General features: G+C 40.9%; 1 protein-coding gene and 1 pseudogene across 2 annotated transcripts in view; one reads left to right on the plus strand and one right to left on the minus strand.

Annotated features, from left to right (window-relative positions):
• The window catches only part of SAMSN1 (SAM domain, SH3 domain and nuclear localization signals 1), a 103,153-nt gene extending 77,614 nt beyond the window's left edge, over nucleotides 1–25,539 (minus strand). Inside the window, exons 1-5 of one of the 2 annotated variants that reach the window (XM_068144429.1) lie at nucleotides 25,434–25,539; nucleotides 15,937–16,074; nucleotides 6,332–6,372; nucleotides 3,826–3,863; nucleotides 1,604–1,690 (exon numbers count right to left, since the gene is read on the minus strand). In XM_068144429.1, coding sequence (XP_068000530.1) covers nucleotides 1,604–1,690; nucleotides 3,826–3,863; nucleotides 6,332–6,372; nucleotides 15,937–16,074; nucleotides 25,434–25,457 — 328 coding nt within the window. In that variant the 5' untranslated portion in view covers nucleotides 25,458–25,539. Of the gene's footprint in view, nucleotides 1–1,603; nucleotides 1,691–3,825; nucleotides 3,864–6,331; nucleotides 6,373–15,936; nucleotides 16,075–25,433 lie in introns of those variants that run through there. The other variant, XM_068144430.1, reaches the window with a different exon arrangement.
• On the plus strand, nucleotides 6,850–6,968 carry LOC137444310 (5S ribosomal RNA; annotated as a pseudogene).
• Nucleotides 25,540–25,857: the final 318 nt, after the last annotated feature.

Below are 25,857 nucleotides of genomic sequence, written 5' to 3' on the forward strand. Positions count from 1 at the left end.
CTTTCATCAGTTCTTCACAAGAGCAGAGCTCTTCTAAATTTTCCTGTCAGCTCTTCTTCCTGGTTCTGGTTCCAAGAGGCCAAGTTTGCCCATATGTGGGCAAATGCCTCAGGTATTGCAAATTCAGATCTATTTTCCAGGCATTTAAGTGTTTATCTTCAAGCTGTGAAGCAAATGATATGCAGCTGGAAAGCAGATGCCCTGTCCTCTGCTTTCTTCTGCATACTCAGGTAACAGTAAGGTCTCTCACCAATGGATAATACCTAGACCATTTGTACAGTAGGATCTTTCACCAATGGATAGTACCTAGACCATTTGTACAGTAGGATCTCTCACCAATGGATAGTACCTAGACCATTTGTACAGTAGGATCTCTCACCAATGGACAGTACCTAGACCATTTGTACAGTAGGATTTCTCACCAATGGATAGTACCTAGACCATTTGTACAGTAGGATCTCTCACCAATGGATAGCACCTAGACCATTTGTACAGTAGGATCTCTCACCAATGGACAGTACCTAGACCATTTGTACAGTAGGATTTCTCACCAATGGATAGTACCTAGACCATTTGTACAGTAGGATCTCTCACCAATGGATAGCACCTAGACCATTTGTACAGTAGGATCTCTCACCAATGGACAGTACCTAGACCATTTGTACAGTAGGATTTCTCACCAATGGATAGCACCTAGACCATTTGTACAGTAGGATTTCTCACCAGTGGATAATACCTAGACCATTTGTACAGTAGGATTTCTCACCAATGGATAGTACCTAGACTATTTGTACAGCATACTCTAAAATAAAGGAAATGGCCATCTTCCCAATTTGCTGGCTCAAGCAGAGAATAAAACACACATTCACTTTAATCTCACACATATTGGTTTCTCTTTCTGCTGAACCTGTCTGATTTGGTCTGATTAGGCAACTACACTGGATATGCCTTCACTTTAAAAAGTACAAATAGTAATTTCTTTCCTAGAAGCAACATTAATCAGGTTAAAGCATTGTCCTTTAAATCATCTAAATAGATAAAATGATTGCTCACTTGTTATTTCTCATAGTTATCTTTGTGACTTTATAGTGGTCAGCTCTTAAACAGTGTAACGTAGCAACTTCCCACACATCAGATGTAAGGTTGCTTTGACAAAGTTGGTCAAAACAGCTCTAGAAATAAAACTGGACAAAACAGTTGCCTACAAAATGTTGCAAGCTCCATTTTGCACCTGTCATAAGAGGCTTTTTTTATGGCTACCTGGAGCAGTCTAAAGCATACAGGGGACATGGATTCCTGCTATAGACACTAATTACAGTTGGCAAGCCCTGTACAAACGACTCTGGCAATTTACTGTAGTGGAATTCTTTGGCCCATGGACTACAGAGTGAATTAATCACAGAGTGTCTTCTCAGCTTCCCAGTTTTAAGGTAAGCTTTATACTTAGCTATTTTTCTCTCCCCACTGAGGACAAGATAAATTTCAAAAAGACTTGACAAATTATTTAGCTAGATCACTGGTGAAAAATGATAATTTTTCCTAGGTGCCCTTTTAAATACTTTGTGGAAAATGCAAATTCAGCTGAAATATGTTTAGCAATTACCTTCAAGCTGACAGTGCCTTCTGATGTACGAATCGTTCTCTGGCTTCCTGGAACCCTGCCAAAGTGTGCCATTCACATTTTTCCTTTCTAAAGTAAAAAACACAGTGAGCAGTCACCTAAATTCATGGAAATCCTGTGAAATAACAGGTGAGTCGATAAAAATAGCATCAGAACAGAACTCAAACAAGCTTGCAGAACACTGCAGCATCTCCTTAAACATGGGAAAGAATCGATGACTTCATGACACAGGGAATTCGACAGACAGATGGTATTTGTTGTGGGCATACTTCAAGTGTTGTCATCTATTTTTGCTGCCTTATACCTCACTTAACACTACTAACACATGATCAGAATGATTGCTATCTTTACCATTGGTTTTAAGACCTGGGCACCCACAGAACATCTGTGCCTTTATTTTTCTTCCAGGATTTTGTATAAATATTATTTAATTGTATAGTTAGTGAGCTAGTGTGCCAGCAAGAAATGGTACCAAAGCTGCCCACCTCTCTGTCGTGTGCTTCAAGATCAGTACTGTCTCAGCCTGAATGGGAGAAACTAGGTTGGCTTTGAGAACAAGATGACCATTCTCCTGTTCCCTTTGTGAACTTTGAAGTGCAGCTTGTAGATAGCTATTAAAATTTGGTGCTTTCTGGTGGTGTTTTTCATTTTGGTATACAGGTTTGGTTGGTTGGTTTTGTGACCTCTGTCTGGAGGAGGGAGTTTTTGTTCCTGCATTATTTTTCTTTGCTGTATATTTCTGTATATATTGTAAATATTGTATATATTGTGTATATACAACCTGCATTCCATATTGCTTGTAAATACAGCTCTACCCTTTGCTTCTCTGACTGGGCTAGCTGTGGATTCTTTCTTTGTGGGGGAGGGAGAGCTAGGACTTCACAGAATCAACTTCTCTCAACCCACCACATTTTTCTTTTGTTTCATTTTAATATTGGCTTTCACTCTGACTACCTCAGACAATTTTCCTTATGAAAGCATTTAGCAGTTCTGTCAAGTGCTGGAAATTCAGCACAGCCTGGATGCTGTAGACCAAATGATACAAGTGATCCATAAATGATGAATAAAAATCTTCCAGTTCAGGGCTACACTGCTGTGAAATATAGAAGCATTGTTACAGGCAGATGTAACAGCCCTTTATCAATAAGGACTAGGTACAACAATTAGACCTAAACTCTGAAGAAAAAATAGCAGAATGTTAAAAGGAAGCTCTCATTGGGGAAAAAACTATGGGAATTTTTACTTTTTAAGAAAATGATTATTTGTTTTTACAATGAATTTACAAAAGAGCACCAATTGAACCACAAGTGTGGATAAGAATACACAGTGTTAGGACAAGCTGGAATAAACCCCTGAACTGCCTCTTTGGTGAACTCATTTGTGAAAGCTGAAGCAAAGCAGTTTAACATTGGAAGGGGCAGTGGCCTGAATTTTATTAGACCAGAAGATTTTCAGATGTATTTATTTTAATGATTGAAAGAAACTGGACATGGTGAGAATTTCTCATACCATCCCATAACAGGTTCTTTAAATCCCAGCCTGGTTTCTATGTTCAACAAGTCTGATGAGCAGAGGGCTGGAGCTCCTCTCCTATGAGGACAGACTGAAGGAGTTGGGGCTGTTCAGTCTGCAGAAGAGAAGGCTCTGAGGTGACCTAATTGTGGCCTTCCAGTATCTGACAGGGGCCTACAAGAAGGCTGGGGAGGGACTTCTCAGGTTATCAGGTAGTGATAGGACTAGGGGGAATGGAATGCAGCTGGAGGTGGGGAGATTCAGGATGGAGGTGAGGAGGAAGTTCTTCCCCATGAGAGTGGTGAAGCCCTGGAATGGGTTGTCCAGGGAGGTGGTTGAGGCCCTGTCCCTGGAGGTGTTTAAGAGCAGGCTGGATGAGGCTCTGTCCAGCCTGATCTAGTGTGGGGTGTCCCTGCCCATGGCAGGGGGGTTGGAACTAGCTGATCCTTGTGGTCCCTTCCAACCTTGACTTATTGTATGTTTTCAATAGCTACAAATGTGTCCCTGGAAAGCAGAAAGGGAAGGGGATATGTTGCTAGCTTAACTGGGGTTTCTTGTTTGTTTGTGTGTGTTTGTTTGTTTTCCTTTCCTTTGCATTTGATCCAAGAGCTGAAAAGCAAATTAGACCTTTAATTAAAGTTGGCTCTTCGAGACTAGCAAGGGTACAGTAAATTATTTAAGCAGTTACTAACCAAACGCTTCATTTTCAGACATGGACTTCTGGATGGATCTAAAAGAATTAAAAGAATTTACCATTAGCTGAAAGTCAGAATGAAAAACGAAAGCAATTTAATCAAATATGGATATTTTCAAACTCATTTTCTTCAAAGCAGGGCATAGGGATTTAGCTGGGCAATTCCCACTGGCTTTAATTGGAGTTACTTGGCTTTCCTCATTCAACCCATCATCTACTCCCCCATGCCACACAAAGCTCTGAAAGCTTCTGAGTTTTTGTTCTGTAAAAATACGTTATTTAAGCTTCTATGTTATCCATGGTTCTTCAAGATTCCATGATTGAATCAGGAAGCCCATCAGAAAAAAAGAAGAACAAAAAAAGTAAGAGGTACTTTTCTTTAGTCTGCTTGCAACTTTTAGGAATTAGTGTCTGAAGTTTGGCAACATAATAATAGATTGAGCCAAAGACCTACCTATGATTATACCATCCCCACCACCTCTAGTTACATTTTATTGGCCAAGAAAACCTTGAGCCTTTTGCACATTATATCAGGGAACAGTCCTAACTCACACTTCCATCTGTGGCCAGTGATTTACAGAATATGCTGAGTTAACAGAAGCCAAAGAAATATTTGAATTAACAAAGATGTACTCAGTGAATTAATTTGTTTCATGTTATTCATTAAAAAAACACACAAAAAACCAACAGAGTTATTTCTCAGCTGGAGGACGAAGTCAGAGGATTATACTAGATGAGATTGGAGATCCTCTAATCTGTGACAATGATTAGGAGAAGAGAAGGAGCACAAAAATTGAGATCCCTCTCCCAACTTCAGATGTGGAAGCGCCTCCTGAGCAAGGGCATAAAACTGAACTATTGCTTGCAAAGGAACTGGTCCATAAAAAGTTCTTTTTGAAAACACTTGTATTATTTTTTCTTCTTCCAGAGTTCCACAGTTTAATTCTTAGAGTCTAAGCAAGGCATACTTCTGTTCTATTTAATTTGATGCTTCTTTGTTGCCCCATTGTAAGGAAAAAACCACCACCACCAACAAAGATAATTTGTCACTTTTCCCCCCCCTATTTACAGAAAACACTGATGTGAAAATTTCTGCATTATCAGAGGGGTATCAAGCCTGAATAGCACTGGATGGATGCTCACAATGAAATCATTGTCATTACAAAATCTCTTCATGTTGGGTGAAGTTATTTTCATCCATCTTACCTATGGTTTACATCAATTAGTCAAATTATCTAGAGAACCCTCCTAAATTCTGATCATTCAGCTGCAATAAGATGAGTTTTACAATAGAATTGGTTCATTTGCATTGTAAGATTTGACACTGTAGCTGCTGGCTACTATTTCTATATCTGGGACAGACATAGTTCTTATCTAAGCAGGACATTCTTAGGCAGGGAGATGATTGCTTCGTATTTTGTGAAAGCTGGTGGGGTAAACCTTGGGTAAGGCCAACACAAATAACTTGACTTCTGTAGGAGTGTTAAAGAACGATGAGAAAACTATGAATGAGAGAGTTATGTCCACACATTAATTACTGCAGTTTTGGGAGCACTTTCACAGGGCTGTGTCTGGTCACAGATGACTGAAACACATCTGTGGGTTTGGAATTGAGAAGTTAACAGTGTTTCTATCAAATGACCAGAAATAGATTACTAAGACAAAGGAGCTCTGGGTTTTCTTTCAAATCTTTATCTATTTCGAGATTTCTCAGCAATGGGTGTAGATAATATTTGTGTTCTGAATTTAGTAGAGCTCCACCTAAAAAAAAAAAAAAAAGAGAGTAAAAAACATAGTTTAAAACAAAATATTCCATGGATTTTGCTGTCTGTCACAGCCAGACAGATAAAATCTGTCCCTATCATTCCATTAGGCAGGATTTCAGATGTAGTCTGGAGGGGGACCACTTCAATAATGCAATGGCCTTCAACTTGAAGCCAAAAAAGAATTAAAACCCCCTATTTCCTCTGCTTACTAATATGTATTAATCATTAGCCCAAACCATAGCATTTTGTCTTAATGTCTGAGTGCAAATCGTGATGCTGCCACAAATACACTTGGTAAAATAAGGTTTGGCTTCTTGCTTTATCTGAATCATTTTTGCAACTGATTTTTTTTTTTTTCCCATTTGGATTAAAAACCCAAACAAAAAACTGTTCAAGAGATTAACAGGTCAGTGGTGCAAATATGCTACAAAATAGGTTACCACTTCAATCTTTCAGAAAAGCAGACATATGGTTAAAGCAAGATCAGATTAACTGCATTTGTTTTTAGCTGTCCTGGTTCTGATATTTTGGAAGGAAGCTTTATGTATATAAAAAAATCATGACAAAAGAGCTTTACTAATGCATTACATGCCTGTTACTCGCCTTCCCACTGCAACATTAATATATGTACTCTATGAGAATTAAAGCAACATTGGTGAACATTAATAAAACAGGAAGGATGAAAGGTACAAACAAACAGAGTGACACTATGTAAACCTTGAACTGGTCTCAACTTACTTTCTTTTTTTGGTCACTGTGTTCTCAATGTCAGGAAATTCCTTTTAAAAAGACAGAGAAAAGAAGTCTATGAAAATCAAAATACGATGTTTTCCTCACTGGAAAGTCACTGAATGATGTAGTTTTGATGCAGGCTTTTAATATCCACTAACATTTCCAATATTTCTTTTTTTCCAGCAGCAGAAGCTGTGAAGGACACAGCACACCAGTGAATATATGTAGTTATGTGTCCTGATTTTAGGAGGTTTCAATATCCATGGCTCCCAAGAAGCTGACAATTGCAATACCCCTGAGAAAAGAGAGAATAAAACTCCTACCTCAAGAATGGGTATAGTATTTCTTCCACAGAGTGATTCTTTTTAATTTTATGAGGATAAAATACCCACATGTTACAATGGGATGTGGCTTTCTAAGAGGCACAGGAGGAGACAGCATCTGTAATCCCATTACATGTAAAGCAATGTGTTAAGAGAGCAGGAAACTCTTGAGTAAAATTGAAAACTGGCAAGCAAAACAGTGCCTATGGCCACACCACCCTGAGAATACCTGATCTCATCTGATCTCAGAAGCTAAACAGGGTTGGGCCCAGTTAGTGCTTGGATGGAAGAATGCCTGGGAATACCGGGTGCTGTAGGCTTCTGTACTTTAGCTGGGATGGTTGGTGAGACAGCCACCTTTGAATTTTGGGCAGGTTGCAGGTTGGGCATCATGGAGGGGCAGCTGCTGAAGGAGGGGCAGCTGCAGAAGGAGGAGCAGCTGAAGAAGGGTGGGCCTTGGGCTTGTGGCTGCTGGTGATAGATGTTGGGTGGCTGTTTGTTGGACTTGGATGGCACTCCTTTGGGTGGGTCAGTGGGGCGGGAGCATGGTGGTAGTTCAATGAGTGTAAAAGTCAATAACTACCTGAATAAAAGATATTACCATTAATCTGCCTTTGTAATACCAGTATAGGAACTAACAACTGGCAATTTTCCATGTCATTTTTCCAGGGAGAGTCAGGACTATACAATTCCTTGTTCTGAGGGATAGAAAAGTTTACTGAGAAAAGCTTTTCAAAGCTTCTAAATGAGTTACTGTATTCAAGTGCAACTGCAAAGCATCACTAATAACTGAGGGCAAGTCCTTGAGAGAATTCATTTTTAATAGGCTGACTGATACAGCTGGCAAAACAGAGATGCACTTCATGTGGAATTTGGGCAACTGCATATTGGTCTGGGTTAGGTTTGGCTTGGGCTAGAGTTTTGTTATGCCAGATACTGCACAAAAGCTTTCTGCTGAACACCAGGAAATTCTGTTTTAACTCCTTCTTTCAAACATCTGCAAATCATCAGTAAGTTCCTGGGTTATATGTACCCACTGGGACAACTTGTTCCTTAAAAATTAAGTGGAGGAGCACTTGCTCAGACACCTAAAAAACCCACATTAAGTATAATAAACAATGCTGTATCTAAGATTCTGACTTGAAATTGTTAAGTCATGACATTCTCCAATCTATAATCATTCATTTCCCTTGGAAATTTGGTCAAGAGGGTTCTAATTGCAGCTTTTTTAGTTCAGATACAAACTGCCTTAAACTATCTGCAAAGAAAAAACATGCAGATACATTAAAAGAGAAAATTTTCACCCAGATACATTGAAAGAGAAAACTTTCACCCTGTTTACATTCAGGTACATTACTGTCAGTCATATTTCTTCCATCTGTGCTATTAGCATACATCTGTGGCTTATTGTTTGTTTCTGGAAAAATCTTGCCTTGAGGGACAAAATGCAGTAGGAAGGGAGGATAATTCACTTGAAACATTTCTTTCTAGGTTGTGTTTTATTGCATCTGTATACAAAAGTGCTTGCTTGCCTAGGATGGTGAACCACTGAACCATAATTTCATTCCATTGGACATACAACTGGATAACTGGGAGGATTTAGCAGAGACCTACCAGCCTAAATGAAACTGAACACTGGTAAGAGCAAATTCTACTGGCACACTGATATAGAGGAGGCTGAGAGGATACCTCCTCGCTCTCTACAACTACCTGAAGGGCAGCTGGAGTGAAGAGGAGGCCAACCTCTTTTCCTTGGTGGCAAGTGTCAGGACTAGAGGAAACGGTGTCAATTGCACCAAAGCAGGTTCAGGCTGGATGTAAGGAAATATTCTTCACTGAAAGGGTTATCAAACATTGGGATGTCAGTCCACAGCTGTGGTGGAGTCACTGTCCCTGGAGGCATTTCAGCAGTGTGTAGACCTGGTGCTTAAGTTTAGCGTTGAGCTTTCAGTGCTGGGTCAGGCATTACACTGAATGATCTTTGAGGTCTCAGCCAGCCAGATGTATTCTCTGTGATTCTCTGTGAAAGTTGTGCAAGTTGACACGGCTCTGAGGGGGCATCAAATCAGAATCAAGCACTGGCCTGGTGGCAAGATAACATAGACCCCAGAGCCCAGATGATATATACCCTGACAAGATGTGGGAAGAAAGAGAAGAGTTATGTGGGTGTTGAAAGAGTGAACAAAAGGGTTCCTCACTCCGCAAGTGATGCCAAAACATCTTATTGCATCTTTGCCATTGCAGTTATCTTGGGACTTGAAGTTAATTTTAACTTTAAGAAAACCTCAGGATGCCATGCTAGGACAGAAAAAAAAAATCTCTGATCCCTATACTTTTTTTGATATCTCCTGAGACAGAACATGAAAGCACTGTATCACTTTCATATCTATTTCTTCCAGCCTAGAAAGCAGAAACTGGGATAAAAATGCCCATGATGAATGTCACTTCAATCTGCTGTGCAACAAGAGACATAAAAAAAAAGCCTCAAACCATTCATTATTTTATAAATATGAAAACCTCTGTGTATGGACCTATTCCTCATATTCTTGTGCTTAATTTATTTCCTTCCTGTAATGCTATCTACATCTGCATGGCTCTGACCGCAGTAATTCCAAAACGTCACCCGCGCTGCATGACAAAAAGCCAAAATATGAACTACATAAAACAATTTAAGTGCATAATTAAGCATTTTATATTTTCCCCCTCTCCTCAGTAAAATCCATCATAGATTTTTTTATTTATTTATTTATTTTTAATTTAAATCTTCTTTGAGAGAGTGCATCAAGAAAACGCTGTTGTGATGTACTGAGGTCGTTTAGCGGAGTGTGGGAAGTCCCGTTAGCACCTAGGCATTTGTGAATGATAATAATTGTATGCAGTTTCCAGAGCATTGTTTTATTGCATTTGTAGATTTCTTCACAGATGCTGTGGACAGATCAAGAGAATATTCAGAATTTCCTATCTAGATTGAAATAAGAGAAAGGGACCTGGGGGTCCTGACTGACAGCTGCCTAAACATGAGCAGTGTGCCCTGGTGGCCAAGAAGGCCAATGGCATCCTGGCCTGCATCAAGAATAGTGTGGCCAGCAGGAGCAGGGAAGTCATAGTGCCCCTGTAGTCTGCACTGGTTAGGCCACACCTTGACTACTGCATCCAGTTCTGGGCCCCTCAGTTTAAGAAGGACATTGAGACTCTTGAACATGTCCAGAGAAGGGCAATGAGGCTGGGGAAAGGCCTCAAGCACAAACCTTTATTTTATTTAGAATAAACCAGACCAGGTTGGAAGAGACCTTCAAGATCATCGCATCCAACCCATCAACCAATCCAACCCACCCAAACAGCTAACCCATGGCACCAAGCACAAGTCTCCTCCTGAACACCTCCAGTGACGGTGACTCCACCACCTCCTTGGGCAGCCCATTCCAATGGGCAATCACTCTCTCTGTATAGAACTTCTTCCTAACATCCAACCTGAACCTCCCTTGGTGCAGCCTGAGACTGTGTCCTCTTGTTCTGGTACTGGCTGCCTGGGAGAAGAGACCATCATCCGCCTGTCTACAACCTCCCTTAAGGTAGCTGTAGAGAGTGATAAGGTCACAAGCCCTATGAGGAGAGGCTGAGGGAGGTGGGATTGTTTAGCCTGGAGAAGAGGAGGCTCAGGGGTGACCTCATTGCTCTCTACAACTACCTAAGGGAGGTTGTAGCCAGGAGGGAATTGGTCGCTTCTCCCAGGCAATCAGCACCAGAATGAGAGGACACAGTCTCAAGATGCACCAGGGGAGGTTTAGGCTTAAGGTGAGGAGAAAGTTCTTCACAGAAAGAGCGATTGGCCATTGGAATGTGCTGCCCAGGGAGGTGGTGGAGTCACCATCCCTGGAGGTGTTCAAGAGGGGATTGGACATGGCACTTGGAGCCATGGTCTAGTAGTCATGAGGTGTTGGGTGACAGGTTGGACCTGATGATCTTTGAGGTTTTTTCCAACCTTATTGATTCTATGATTCTATGATCATACATTGATACTGGTTTGTGTTCACTGGATGTCATGGGATGCAGTGCTCCAATGCAATGTGAAACAGCCATTTAAAATAGCACCTTTTGTTTGACTCATCTCTTCCCGCCGTGTCTGCACCAGCTGGTCAGATTAGGGTACAAGAATAAATGCCTGCAGTTTGTACAGGATTTTTAATGCATTTTTTTCAGCAATTGATTATGCTTAAAATCATATGTAGCTTTAATCTGAAGCTTGAAATTAAGCAGTTTTAAAAATAGGTTTTCTCTTAGAACATAAATTAAGGTTCATCTAGACTCTACACATTCACCAAGATGCATAATTGTGTTGTTTGGGGGGTATAATTCTTCCCTTCCCTGTACCAAATAGGAATGATCTGTTTCCTAGAAACCAACTGCACATGTGGAAACTCAGCATTATGAAATTATTAATGAAGTCCTTTCCTCCTTGCTTTTATCAAACAACTGTGAATTAAATAATTGAATGTGTCCCTCTGGTGTTTACAAGATAGCTGGGAAAGCTAGAGCTCCTGTGTCTGTTAAGACTTGCAAACAGGGAAATGATCATTTCAGATAACTGTCCCTCTGCTTTCCCTCACTGGAATCAAATATCAATTATAACACTGCAGATTAAAGCAGGTATCATGACTGATTGTGATTTTCCTGGGAATAACTCAGAAAGACTAGTAAATTATTTGGCACTTTTCTGATATATAGGGTAGTCAATCATATCACAGTGACCAGCTGAAAAATATGTGGATCTCATGACATTTGGTGATTGCAATCTGACAGGAAATATGTGAAAGCAGTTTTTGTAGTGAAGACTCTTTTCCTGAGAAGCTGAAGGCAGTTCAGAGATAGAAGACTGCAACACAAGTAGAAATTCATTTTCCTAGTTAGCAGCACAGTTACAGGCCAAGAGTATCCATATGGTTTATTATATACTGCTGGCTACCAACTGTTACTGAGAACAGTCCAGCTCAGCTTTGCTATGCAGAATGTTCAAAACCAACTCCATAAATCTATTGTTTTGTTCTGTCTGAGATTACTGAATCATAGAATCAATAAGATTGGAAAAGACCTCAAAGATCATCAAGTCCAACCTGTCACCCAAGACCTCATGACTTGTAAACCATGGCACTAAGTGCCACGTCCAATCCCCTCTTGAACACCTCCAGGGACAGTGACTCAACCACCTGCCTGGGGGGAGCAACAGGCACAGTAACCAAAAAGTTAACAGTCCAGCTCCCTGAGAGGGTTAAAATTAAAAGACAAATGTGTGTAACAGGCACAAGACTGTACCAGAGGAACCTGGAGTGGGAACATCCTGGACAAAAATATTCTGTATACTGAACAAGTCTTCTAAGATAAGTTAAGGAGAAGAGTGTTATATATGAAAAAGATTATTCTTCATCCAGGATGTGTTATTTGGACAGAAGCAAAAATAATCATGGTTTAAAAAGGTACCCATAGAGTATGTTCACTGAATGATGCCCTCCACAGCTTCAGTGACCACAGTACCCTAATATTTCCCAACTCTCCAGAAGAATGTCACAGCCTAGCTATGATTAGGATAAATCACAATGCACAAGATAACTGTGAGAAAACAACTATGTTTTACACTATAAAGGAAAATTTCCTCTAGCCCTGCCCTCCTTTTTTTAAAGTTGAGGGGAGCAGGTCTGGAATGCTCACTCTGTTGATTTCTGAAGTTGTATGACAAAATGGAAGAGGGCAAATCCTCCTAATGGGGAATGTGCCATGCTAGGCTGCTCCACCCTCAGGAGGTTTAATAGCTCTGTGGAATCCACATGGCCATGGTTCAGCCAACCATTTAAATACACACTCAAGCCCATACCTACTTAGCAGTGCACTTAAGTATGTGCATTAGTGAATAATGATAGATGGCTAAATGAGGGCCGGAGGGAGCCAATAATGCTCTGAATTTATCATGCTGTGGGGGCCACCCTGCAGCCTGGAACCAAGTGACGGAATTAAAAATGGGAGAGAAGTACAAATGGGCTCAGTTAATAAGCTTAACGGCTTCATCCAAGGTGTAGGTCTAATAACTCACACGCTAGAAATAGCAGATAAGATTACACATAGTCCTTTGGCCTTAGCAGCATTTTTCCATAGGCCTTACTGCTGACACATCATCACTAATCCTGTTTTCCATTTCTCGAAAGTCTTTTATAAATAATGTTGATTCTACAGCCAGCACAGTGACACAGCATCCAGGCGGTATTTTTAGTTAAGTGCTGAGCTGAATAGTCCCTAAAAAACAAAACAGAATAAAACCCTCAATCAGCCTTAGGAAGCTTTTGGTTAATATCTAGGGAGCCAACGGTTTGCTTACACATTTTAGCGATGCTTTTACTAGCAATGAGATTTAAATCCAGTGATGAATAAATGTGCCACCGCTAAAAGATGTCCTTTGTTAGCTGCTGGAATGGGCTGCCCCGGGAAGTGGTGGAGTCACCATCCCTGGAGGTGTTCAAGAGGGGACTGGATGTACCACTTAGTGTCATGGTTTAGAAGTCATGAATTGTTGGGTGACAGGTTGGACTTGATGGTCTTTCAGGTCTTTTTGAACCCTATTGATTCTATGATTCTATGAAAACAGAAATGTATGATAAGAGTTAGTGGAAACCAAAGTCCTGGATTCTTCTACTCAGAGGTTGTAGACAGGCGGGGGCTGATCTGTTCTCCCAGGCAACCAGCACCAGAACAAGAGGACACAGTCTCAAGCTGTACCAAGGGAGGTTTAGGCTGGATGTTAGGAAGAAATTTTTCATAGAGAGAGTGATTGCCCATTGGAATGGGCTGCCCAGGGAGGTGGTGGAGTCACCATCATTGGAGGTGTTTAGTAGGAGTGGGTGCTTGGAGTGGGTGCTTGGGAGTAGGATGGGGTGCTTGGTTGCATTGTTTAGTTGACTAGATAGTGTTGGATGATAGGTTGGACGTGATGATCTTGAAGGTCTTTTCCAACCTGATCCATTCCATTCCATTCCATTCCATTCCATTCCATTCTATTCTATTCTACTCTACTCTACTCTACTCAACTCTACTCTACTCTACTCTATTCTGTTCTACACGTGTGTGCACAGACCATGCAGTGGCATCCCACAAAACCAGCACTGAAAAATGTGAAAGATGTTTTGCTATACAGAGAGAGAGTGATTGCCCATTGGAATGGGCTGCCTGGGGAGGTGGTGGAGTCACCATCATTGGAGGTGTTCAGGAGGAGGCTTGATGGGGTGCTTGGTGCCATGGTTTAGCTGTTTAGGTGGGTTGGATTGGTTGATGGGTTGGACACGATGATCTTGAAGGTCTCTTCCAACCTGGTTGTTTTTTATTATTATTATTATTATTATTATTATTATTATTATTATTATTATTATTATTTCTTATTATTTTTATTATTATTAATGATAATTTGTTAATTTGTTCAGGATTTTCTAATCCTACACTAGCAGCAAAACTGCTTCTCTAGGCTAACTCAATGAACATAAAATCTGTACTGGATTGGTCAATTACTTTTATCTAGCCCCCCAAAAATTATGAAGCCTAAGTTCATACTAATATAATGAAGTTTGAAGAAATTCTGCTAAATCAGAGAGCACAATAAATGAAGAAAAAAAGCAAGAAACAAAAAGTCGGATATAAATTATCACTGCAGTTTTAATACTTAGTCTTACACATTGTGAAAATCTTAACAGAGCATAGTGCTATGAATGTGTCTTTACCATACCTTGGCAAGATAGAGGGTAATTTCTAGCACACAGCTATTGCAAAATATATTAGGATGTCATGTGTTGTATCATAGTATCACAGTATCACAGTATGACCAAGGTTGGAAGAGACCTCGAGGATCATCGAGTCAGTCCCACCTATCAACACAGACCTCATGACTAAACCATGGCACCAAGTGCCACGTCCAATCTCCTCTTGAACACCTCCAGGGACGGTGACTCCACCACCTCCCTGGGCAGCACATTCCATTGTATGCTGGATGCAAACCAAAAAGAAAATCTGACTTTAATTTTCATTTGTCTAAATACCATTCCTAGCAGATAAACATCTATTGGACAAGGAAAGTGCAGTTGTCATTAACTATTAAGTTGGTTTATAGTCACAGCAAAGGGGGAAGAGATGGAATGGATGTAGGAGCTGAAGCATAATGTCCACCTTTGTTAGCAGAATGGCATGTTTCAATCCAGTTCTGTAACAGAGCCCTAGCCCAATAGCTAGAGCTTCACACAAGTGAAATACTACAGGAATACTAGGATCAAGTTATAGCCATATTTCACAAGCATGATTAAATACACTTAGCTGGAATAGTACAGATGTGGCTTGCTGTTACAGTGACAAGGTCAAGACCTAATAATGAGGAGAAGGCTGTCACGCAGGAGAGCATCTCCCACCTACTGCAATAAAATGATAATGTAGGCACCTTTCATAGATCTGTACTGATGCTGTGAGGAATCAGTGTGAGATCTGTGCACTGCTGCACTCTCAAAACAAAGACCATTATATAAAACACCAAGGTGGTTATCTGCAGGATATTTCTATTCTTTTAGGAATTCCAGTGCACACTACAGTTTTCTCTTTGTTCTTTCACTGGCCTGCATCATATGTTGCTCTAGACTGAGATAGTAATTATAAATGAGTGAGCACTATAATGTAGAGAATGGAGATTATGAAATGAAAAAGACTATGAAACTTAATATACTAGGATAAAATACTTGTTAAAGTGTAAATGATCTATTATACCAATAACATACCAATAACAAAGGATTAAGTAGGATAATATTTAGGAAGGAAAAATGCTTAAGTCAACCTGCTTTACATGTTTACCTAATGAGGTCTTGTAAAATGTAAAGGTTATTCCAGAGGCAATCAGTGACAAAATTCATGCAACCCACACTTTAGAAAGGCAATTTTTAAGATAAAAACAATAACTAAAGACACCTAGAGTATAGCCCACAGAGACAAATTCTGCTAATAGCTGTACCCAGTATTTTCATATGCTTGCAAAGAGAAATTCCCTTGTACAGTGAAGCTGCACTAATCTCACTTTGCTGCCAGCTGTATAGAAACTCGTGACCTGTTTTTCAAGTGTTAAGACTGGACATAATTTAGGTCATTGGCTATGGAGATGAGATTTGAACAGCAGCTCTAAAGAGCCGAAATAGTTCAAACTGGCATCTGAACACACCTGCTCTTATACAGAGCAACAGTTTTTTGTGAAGTGCATGACATACTTTACAATTTACTTACCAAAGACACAGACCTATCAGATGGTCCACAGTTTGCTTGCATGCTCACTGGAGTGCCAGCCCGGCTCTCAATAGTAGCTGTATCCTTGGGTTCTTGATGTTGTGGGACAGGCTCATACAAGCTGTCCATTGAGCCCTCCTAAAACATATTTAAACAGGTTTTCAAAGATGAACACTTGCAAACACAATAAAATACTAGTAATTTTAAAAGCAAGCAGTTTAACTGTGATTGACAAAATAGAGAGTGATTCCCCTCCCATCATTTGGAATCCTTTATTTACTCCTTTCTCTAAAAAAAAGCATATGGGAATTGATTATAAATGCTGGAGTTCACAGTATCATGGCTTATATTCCACATATTGGCAGCAGTAAAGCTGAGAGTATGGCAAAATGAACATTATCTGCTCAGAATGAGTAAATTAATGTGTATATCTTCACCTGAATACTACATCAACATTTCTCTGAAAACTATGAAAACTATAAAATGTGAATATGAAAATGTCTGTATACACTACAGAAATGTTTCATAGTTACTGCCTCTTCATTATGGGGAAAAAACAAAACAAAGCGAAGCCAAGCAAAGCGAAGCCAAGCAAAGCCAAGCAAAGCAAAGCCAAGCCAAGCAAAGCAAAGCAATGCAAAGCAAAGCAATGCAAAGCAAAGCAAAGCAAAGCAAAGCAAAGCAAAACAAACCAGGATAATTTGATGCAGAAAGGTAACTATTCCTTAGAAATAAATTAAAACAATCCTGTCAGCTCCCCGAATTTGAGAGATATGATTTAGGCTCCAAAAAGAACAGAATAGAAATTGGAATGGAATGGAATGGAATGGAATGGAATGGAATGGAATGGAATGGAATGGAATGGAATGGAATGGAATAGAATAGAATAGAATAGAATAGAATAGAATAGAATAGAATAGAATAGAATAGAATAGAATAGAATAGACCAGGTTGGAAAAGACCAAGATCATCGAGTCCAACCTATCATCCAACACTAAACCCTGGCACCAAGCACCCCATCCAGTCTCTTCCTAAACACCTCCAGTGATGATGACTCCACCACCTCCCTGGGCAGCACATTCCAATGGCCAATCACTCTTTCTATGAAGAACTTCTTCCTAACATCCAGCCTGCTGCAGCTTGAGACTGTGTCCTCTTGTTCTGGTGCTGGTTGCCTGGGAGAAGAGACCAACCCCCACCTGGCTACAACCTCCCTTCAGGTAATGAGAATGGCTAGAATAAAAACAAATAAAAGAAAAAACCACAACCAAACCAACTAAACAAAACCCCCAACCCAAAAACCCACAACAAACAAACCAAAAACCAAAGCTACAAAAGAACAAGCAAACACACACCCAACCCCCAAAAAGTTTACATTTGCATTCCAATGTTTGAACTCGAGGTTATAACGCACATGTAAGAATTCCTTCCCTCCAGCCCCCAAGAGCATAAACATTCTAACAGGAACTAAGACTTTCACATTTATCTCACAATTCCAAGAGCCATATATAGGAAGGATGTTGACTTGCTGGAGCATGTCCAGAGAAGGGCAACGAAGTTGGTGAGGGGTTTGGAACACAAGCCCTATGAGGAGAGGCTGAGGGAGCTGGGGGTGCTTAGCCTGGAGAAGCGGAGACTCAGGGGTGACCTTATTGCTCTCTACAACTACCTGAAGGGAGGTTGTAGGCAGGCAGAGGTTGGTCTCTTCTCCCAGGCAACCAGCACCAGAACAAGAGGACACAGTCTCAGGCTGTGCCAGGGGAGGTTTAGGCTGGATGTTAGGAGGAAGTTTTACACAGAGAGAGTGATTGCCCATTGGAATGGGCTGCCCAGGGAGGTGGTGGAGTCACCATCACTAGAGGTGTTGAAGAGGAGACTTGATAGGGTGCTTGGCTGCATGGTTTACTTGATTGGGTGGTGTTGAATGATAGGTTGGACATGATGATCTTGAAGGTCTCTTCCAATCTGGTCTATTCTATTCTATTCTGTTCTGTTCTGTTCTACATCACCACCATTCCATAATTCGAGAGTTAAATAAAAGCAGATGGTAAAATTCATGACTTTCTGACTAACGATCCAAGATTTTAGATGCTGCCACTTTGATCTGCACTGAATATTTTGCCAATGAATTTTGATTGCTGAGTTTAACTGTGTTAATTAAGGGATAGATGGAATTTATAGCAGTGTGACTTACAGTAGAGCAACACCATTGAAATTAGCATGGCATGTTATTATGTAAAAGCATTTATTCTTCTAGTACAAGAGATAAACACAGATGCATATCTGAAATTATATTGTAAATATGTAAAGCTTTGCAGCCAATATTAGTGACTGGTGAAACAGCAGTTCAGAGATGTGACTAAATTTTGCAACCATGATGCTTATCTATGCTTCAGTCTCCTAGAGTCTTGACAAGCCAAGATGTACATTGTGGGAGAACGTGTCCAGAGAAAGACACACAGAGAGAGTCGTTCACCATTGGAATGTGCTGCCCAGGGAGGTGGTGGAGTCACCATCCTTGGAGGTGTTCAAGAGGAGATTGGACCTGGCACTTGGTGCCATGGTCTAGTCATGAGGTCTGTGGTGACAGGTTGGACTCGATGATCCTCGAGGTCTCTTCCAACCTTAGTGATACTGTGATACTGTGAGAACTATTTTAGAAGAATAGAATAGAGTAAACCAGGTTGGAAGAGACCTTCAAGATCATCATGTCCAACCTGTCATCCAACACCACCTAATCCACTAAACCATGCAACCAAGCACCCTGTCAAGTCTCCTCCTGAACACCTCTAGCGATGGCGATTCCACCACCTCCCCAGGCAGCCCATTCCAATGGCCAATCACTCTCTCTGTGTAAAACTTCCTCCTGACCTCCAGCCTGAACCTCCCCTGGTGCAGCCTGAGACTGTGTCCTCTTGTTTTGATGCTGGTTGTCTGGGAGAAGAGACCAACCTCTGCAATAAGGTCACCCCTGAGTCTCCTCCAGGCTAAGCAACCCCAGCTCCCTCAGTCTCTCCTCACAGGGCTGTGTTCCAATCCCCTCACCAACTTTGTTGCCCTTCTCTGGACTCGTTTCAGCAAGTCAACCTCCTTCCTAAACTGAGGGGCCCAGAACTGGACACAGGACTCAAGGTGTGGCCTAACCAGTGCAGTGTACAGGGGCAGAATGACTTCCCTGCTCCTGCTGGCCACACTGTTCTTGATGCAGGCCAGGACGCCATTGGCCCTCCTGGCCACCTGGGCACACTGCAGGCTCATGTTCATCCTACCATCAACCAGCACCCCCAGGTCCTTCTCTGCCTGGCCGCTCTCCAGCCACTCTGACCCTAGCCTGTAGCTCTGCATGGGATTGTTGTGGCTGATGTGCAGAACCCGGCACTTGGATGTGTTCAATCTCATGCCGTTGGATTCTGCCCATCTGTCCAGCCTGTCGAGGTCTCTCTGCAGAGCCTCTCTACCCTCCAGCAGATCAACTCTTGCCCCCAGCTTGGTGTCGTCCACAAATTTACTGCTGATGGACTCAATGCCCTCATCCAGATCATCAATAAAGATGTTAAAGAGGATGGGGTCCTGCACTGATCCCTGGGGCACTCCACTAGTGACTGGCCGCCAGCTGGATGTGGCACCATTCACCACCACTCTCTGGGCTCAGCCCTCCAGCCAGTTCCTAACCCATCGCAGTGTGCTCCCGTCCAAGCCATGGCCTGACAGCTTAGCCAGGAGTTTGCTATGGGGGACAGTGTCAAAGGCCTTGCTGAAGTGTCCAGGTAGACTACATCCACAGGCCTCCCCACATCCACCAGGCAGGTCACCTGATCGTAGAAGGTGATCAAGTTGGTCAGGCAGGACCTACCCTTCCCTTTTGTGTTGAACCTCTTGAAAACACTCAAGTTATATATTGGATTGTTTATTTATTTATTTATTTATTTATATTAAGTTAGGTCTACTTTTATGAAATGTCAGCAAAGTTTCACTTATCAACTCCTTTAGTAGTCCTCAGCACAATAAACAGCACAGAGTAGGAGATAGCAGCAGAAAACACTCAATTAACGCCAGTGTAGTTAGTACTTTTCTTTCTCCCACTTGGGATGAGAAAGCCTTTTGGAGCCCTTGGCCTCAGGAGTTTTATGGAAGAAAAGGTCCTAGTTCAGATGAAGAAGAAAATTATTATCTGTAGCTCTTTCTTTGCCTGATATTATTATCACACCATGTAGAAACTAGGTCAATCATAAGGCAGAGAGAGGTGCATTTAGGAACACAGTCAGGTCATTCTTCAGCTCAGCGTTTAAATGTGAACTACTGCATATGGCAGGCTGATAACAATCCACCTCAAATTAACAAGGAGTATATAAAGATGATTTCATGGGGAAAACTCAACTGCCCATATCACTTCCACTCACACCACACTTTAGAGGATATTCTTTGAACATTCAGGTAACCTTTTTTTGTTAAACCAGAATGCTCAAGTCAAATATATTTTCAAGAGACATCACACCACAACAGCCACAGCAGCCTGAGCTGCTTACTATTTACTCTATCTTTAACATATGGAGGCTCCACCTAATTAATGATACATCTAATACATCACTTTCATTAATACCTCTCTGCATCTTTCACCATAAGAACATTCATTACTGCCAAGGGTTGCTGTGTGTTCTAACACAAATGTAATATATTTTACATTGTGCTGTCAGCACATATTTAAACCAGCTATCAAAATAAAACACATAACTAGTTCAGTGCTACTGAAAATCACCAGGACTTTCACTCAGTACTTAACTTATATTTTACTAGCAAACAGGGTGCTTAGAAAGCTGCCATATGGAACAGAAATAGATAAAAGCAAGGGATCTCATTCAGCTTAAACCCCAAGATCAGTGCTGAACTTGAATAACTGATCTGAGCAATTCCGTGATCAGGATTGTTGTATCCTTTCCCTACCGCTCTTCTTGCACAGTTTTCTGATTTATGAAATCTCAGCACCTTTAAGTATCTGAAATTTTCCCCTGTCCTCATTAGTTTCATTATTAATGCCATTTTTCACTGCCAAAGAAGGTAGGATCTAGCCGATAAGTATTGCCTTGTGTAAGGAAGTCCTTTATGCCTCTCACAGCCATTTTCTCAAGGAAACATTCCTGAGATTAAAACAGAAATTAAAACAGCAATGTATCTGCCTGTACCTCTCTTAGTAAGAGAAGTGATGGACAAGTATGAACCAGCGTATTACAACTGCACTGGTGTTCCCTGCCCGAACAGTCCATGGCCCGCACTTGTCTTATGTCAACAAACAAACATCCATAAGACTCCTCATCCAAGCTTTTAAAACACCATCAGCCTCATAAGTGACAGGCAGGTTGTGTGCAGCCCCTTGTTTTGAAGGGTTTGCTAGAACAGACACAGGTTCTTGCATGCCAAGGAAGCTCAGTGTCTGGACATGTTCCCAGATGCATGTTCTTCTCCAACAGAGTTGAAGCCTCTGTCTTCCTTGTGAGTTCAAAAGTAGAGAAATATCTGAAAAAAATGATTATTTGGACTAAATGTACAACTGTGGTCAAAGATAGCTTCATCTAAGGAGACACATCTGCTACTTCCAGGAGTAAATAAAACAAAACCACTAAAAGTACACCCTGTCAGACAAGAGATTAGAATCAACCAGGTTGGAAAAGACCTTCGAGATCATCAAATCCAAGCTATTATCCAACACTATCTAGTCAACTAAACCATGGCACCAAGCACCCCATACAGTCTCTTCCTAAACACCTCCAGTGATAGTGACTCCACCACCTCCCTGGGCAGCACATTCCAAAGGCCAATCACTCTTTCTATGAAGAACTTCTTCCTAACATCCAGCCTGGTGCAGCTTGAGACTGTGTCCTCTTGTTCTGGTGCTGGTTGCCTGGGAGAAGAGACCAATCCCCACCTGGCTACAACCTCCCTTCAGGTAGTTGTAGACAGCAATAAGGTCTCCCCTGAGCCTTTTCTTCTCCAGGCTAAGCAACCCCAGCTCCCTCAGCCTCTCCTCATAGGGCTTGTGCTCCAAACCCCTCCCCAGCTTTGTTGAGGAGTTTGGAACCAGGACACAATTAGCTGGTGGTATTCCACATGAACTGGTGCAAACTCCAGTGTGTATATCCTCACTATTGGCAAGCTGACTCAGGAAAAGAACGTAAAAAAATTAATTCTACCTGAACCAAAGGACTTGATGATTCAACAGCCTATTTTATTGCTCTGATTTATGGGATGCTGTAATTTATTAGGCAGAGTATCAAAATAGATGGCTTGGCAACATAAGCTCTTGCAATTTGTACAGAATTAGTGCCTGATTTGAGCACCTCTCTGTATATTGTCCATAATAAAACCCCTGTTGTTCTGATTTAATTGTCTGGCATGGTAAGCCAGATAGGAAAAGATACTGCAAGTTCAGGGTCTGAGGTTAACCTTTTAACATGACATGCCTACAAAAGAAAGGACATTTATTCCTTTGGTCACTTTGACAATGGAAAAGGGACATAAGGGTTTGAAGGCAAATCTACTTTGTCTTCAAATCCCTTGAAACCAAGGGAATGAGTCTGATGCAAAATTAATCTCAGTTGACAAACCAAATCATTCTGAAGTTAGCTCAGGACACAACGTACTAGTAGGGAAACATCCCATGATGGATGCTAGGAGATCAAAGGGCTCAAAGGGGCAACAGATTGAAGTAATTTCTGTCTGCCTGTTTGTGGAGGGCAGAGTCCAGTCCAGGCTCCAAAGCCCTTACCATCATCTTGTGACTCTTGATTATCCTGAAAGGATGTTGTAAAGAGGTGGTGCTGGTCTTTTCTCACAGCTACTTAGTGATAGAACAAGAGGGAATGGCCTCAAACTGCAACATGGTAGGCTCAGACTAGACATTGGGAATATTTTTGTTTCACAGAAAACATGGGCAGACATTGGAATAGGCTGTCCAAGGAGGTGGTTGAGTCACCACCCCTAGATGTGTTTAAAGGTCCTTTAGATGTGGTACTTGGGGATACAGTTTAGGGGTGAGCTTCGTAGAGTTGGGTCAATGGCTGGATTTCATGATCCCATGGGTCTTTTCCAAACTGAGTGATTTTGTGACTCAGCCTGCATGTCATCACTTGCTAGACTGGCCCATAACACTGTGTCTCACATGCTACAAATATGTTTGTTTTATGGACAGATATGAAAGTAAACTCCCAGAGCATGGAATCTGGCAGTGTAAACTGATGTTCCTTTAGCCAGTGTAGCATTCTACCATTTTGTATCAGCCCTAATATTAGTTTAATGTCATTTTATAACAGAGTATTCTTGGGTCATATTTTACTTCAACCACTATACTCCACAGGGTAGACATCTGTTGTCTGAGCTATACTACAATGCATTTTCAATATATATGCTTATGCACACACACATCACATGCAGATAAGTACACATTGGTTGCAGTCTGAAATCTTCTTAGTCTGTGTGAGGAAAATACTTCCATCATTTTTTTTCCTTTTCTTTTCTTTTGACAGCTCTTTTTGTTCTGTCTGCTGATAGTCTAAACATCTCTTCCACAATTTCAGGTTTAGCAGTTACTCCAGATGTTCAACTAATATAAATCAGCAGCCATTTATATTTGTCATTGGCTGTTTGCATGTACTAAGAAACTGGCTTCTCTAGTGCCTTTCAATGTTGTCTTTAAAGTCTTCATTATTTTGTTGTTGTGTATTCTTTCTGACTTGACTCTCTTGCAGAAGAGTCAAGCAGCCCTTTCACAGTCACAGACAGACAAAGTATTTAGTGTAGGTATTTGAATCACTAGCTCATTTGCAAGCTAGACAATCTGATTATAGAAAATATCTGCACTGTGTCACATGCTTAGAGAGGACAGCACAGGGATCTGAGTTTTATGAAATACAGTAGTGGCTTATGAATTATCTTTAGATCTTGATGACTTGTGAGGTATTTTGCTTGGGTGCTCAGATTACCAAAGTGAATGGAATGGCTCCCATGGAAAGCCTGTAAAGAATGAAGGTTATCTTCTTAACAGCAATCTTTAAACAGAACTAATTATTTCATTACAGAAACTATCACAGCACTAGCTTTCACTTGTCTGAACCATCCATTGTTACTGCAGTCATTATCTCTTTCACAGAAACTCCAGTATCTGCATACCCAGTTTAAGAGGGAAACTGCAACTTGACCTCCTCTCACCCACACAATCTACCTCACATTTTGTCTAAGTGCTGATCTCTCGACTGATACAGGGCTTAACACCTTTTTAAAAAGCAAACTACACAGAAAGCACAAAGCTGTCCCAAAGGAACAATAAAATATTGATTGAACAGTCCTCTCCCGATGAAGTCCAGAAATTTGTATTTTCCGGGTGTTACAGACTGTACCACAAAGCCACCGTTAGCTTTCAACAAACACACAGCCATTCACATTAAACTAGGATCAACAGTGCCTTGGACTCCCAGGGAATTATTTCTCATGAGGGGCTCTTGTCACAGAATCCTAAACTACAGCTACATTTTACTTTATGTACTCCAAACCAGCTTTTAATCCTTATGACCTGGAGATCACCAGTACTCTGCAGTAAGACAGCGTTACCAGTCAGGAACAGCAGTTTACATGAAGCAGCTTCCCTGTTTGAATTTGTGTCAGGGCAGCCTGAATATTGATTTTTATTGTTCTTTCTAAACATGAGGAAGCTATACCAAACACGTGGACAAAAGATGAAAAAGAGGCAGATCCACTGTGCTGTGTAAACACAGCAAATGCACTATCTAATTGTAATTACTGCTACTGAACATTGGTATTGACAGATGGTTAAGGTTTGAAAACAGAAAGAGTTTCTCTGGATTCACCTCTCCTGATTTACCTGTTCATTCATTTATTAATTTAACTGACCAGCTGGCTTGGAGAAAGGGAAAAAAAGAAAGAAAATGAAACAAAAAAATAACCCCAAACCCAAAGAAGGTCTTAGATCTGCTCCTCTGCCTGTGAGTAACTATTAGTATATGACTGCATGAGCCCTGATGACTATGTATTCATGCTTGGATAATAGAAAACTAATGCTTGAAAAGTTCTAGCAGTTCTCCCAAATTACTTAAGAAAACTAGATGCTATTAGCTCAAAACACTCCCAAACCACCATAGCTTAAAGCAAATAATAGCATACATATCTTTAGTAATTTTAGCATGCATTTTGAGGTGTTTTACTGTTTTGAGGTCAAATGCCTGATGTTTAAATCCTCTTGTTTCTATAATAGTCACAGTACATTCCTTATATGCTTGTTTACTTCACCTTATTTTCACTGAATGAAATTTTACTATGCATAGATATTTAGGCATTAAGTCTTCCATCTATGCTAGAGAGTCACTGTTATCACACAGTCCTTGCACAGTTTGTGATACAAGACCTCGATTTTTTTTCAGTCCAAACACACCACCAGCTCAGTTTATCCAGTCAGCAACACACTAAATACAAACACGTGTGTGTACACTTACCAGAGAAAAACAGAAAAGATTCATGTTGGTCTTGAGATCCACTCCAGCACCCCAAAATTCTGCTCCACAAAGTCACGCTGCACAATGCAGCTCCTCCTTGCTCTCCCAGCTGTTTGTACATCTCTCCCTGGAGATTACTGCAAGATAAAATCCCTGCAATAATCCACTGGATTCAGAGCCCATTATCAAATGAGACAGGCTTCCCCAGGCTAGTACAAACTGTTTTCTGAATTAGAGAACAATGTTTACCAACAAAACAATACCATGGTCTGAATGATTATGATGGACTCAGGCAATGCTCTCTTGCAGGCATTTAGTTTATAATCTAACAGAAATAAAACTCTTTCTGCCTAAGACAACTGGAATATACAGCTAACTTCAAGGTAAATCTCATTTTACTCAGACTGTCAGAAGACACACAGAA

The sequence above is a fragment of the Melanerpes formicivorus genome, unplaced genomic scaffold (assembly GCF_026170545.1).
Source record: "Melanerpes formicivorus ecotype bairdi unplaced genomic scaffold, bMelFor1.0.p_v2 SCAF_11, whole genome shotgun sequence".
Classification (NCBI taxonomy): domain Eukaryota; kingdom Metazoa; phylum Chordata; class Aves; order Piciformes; family Picidae; genus Melanerpes; species Melanerpes formicivorus.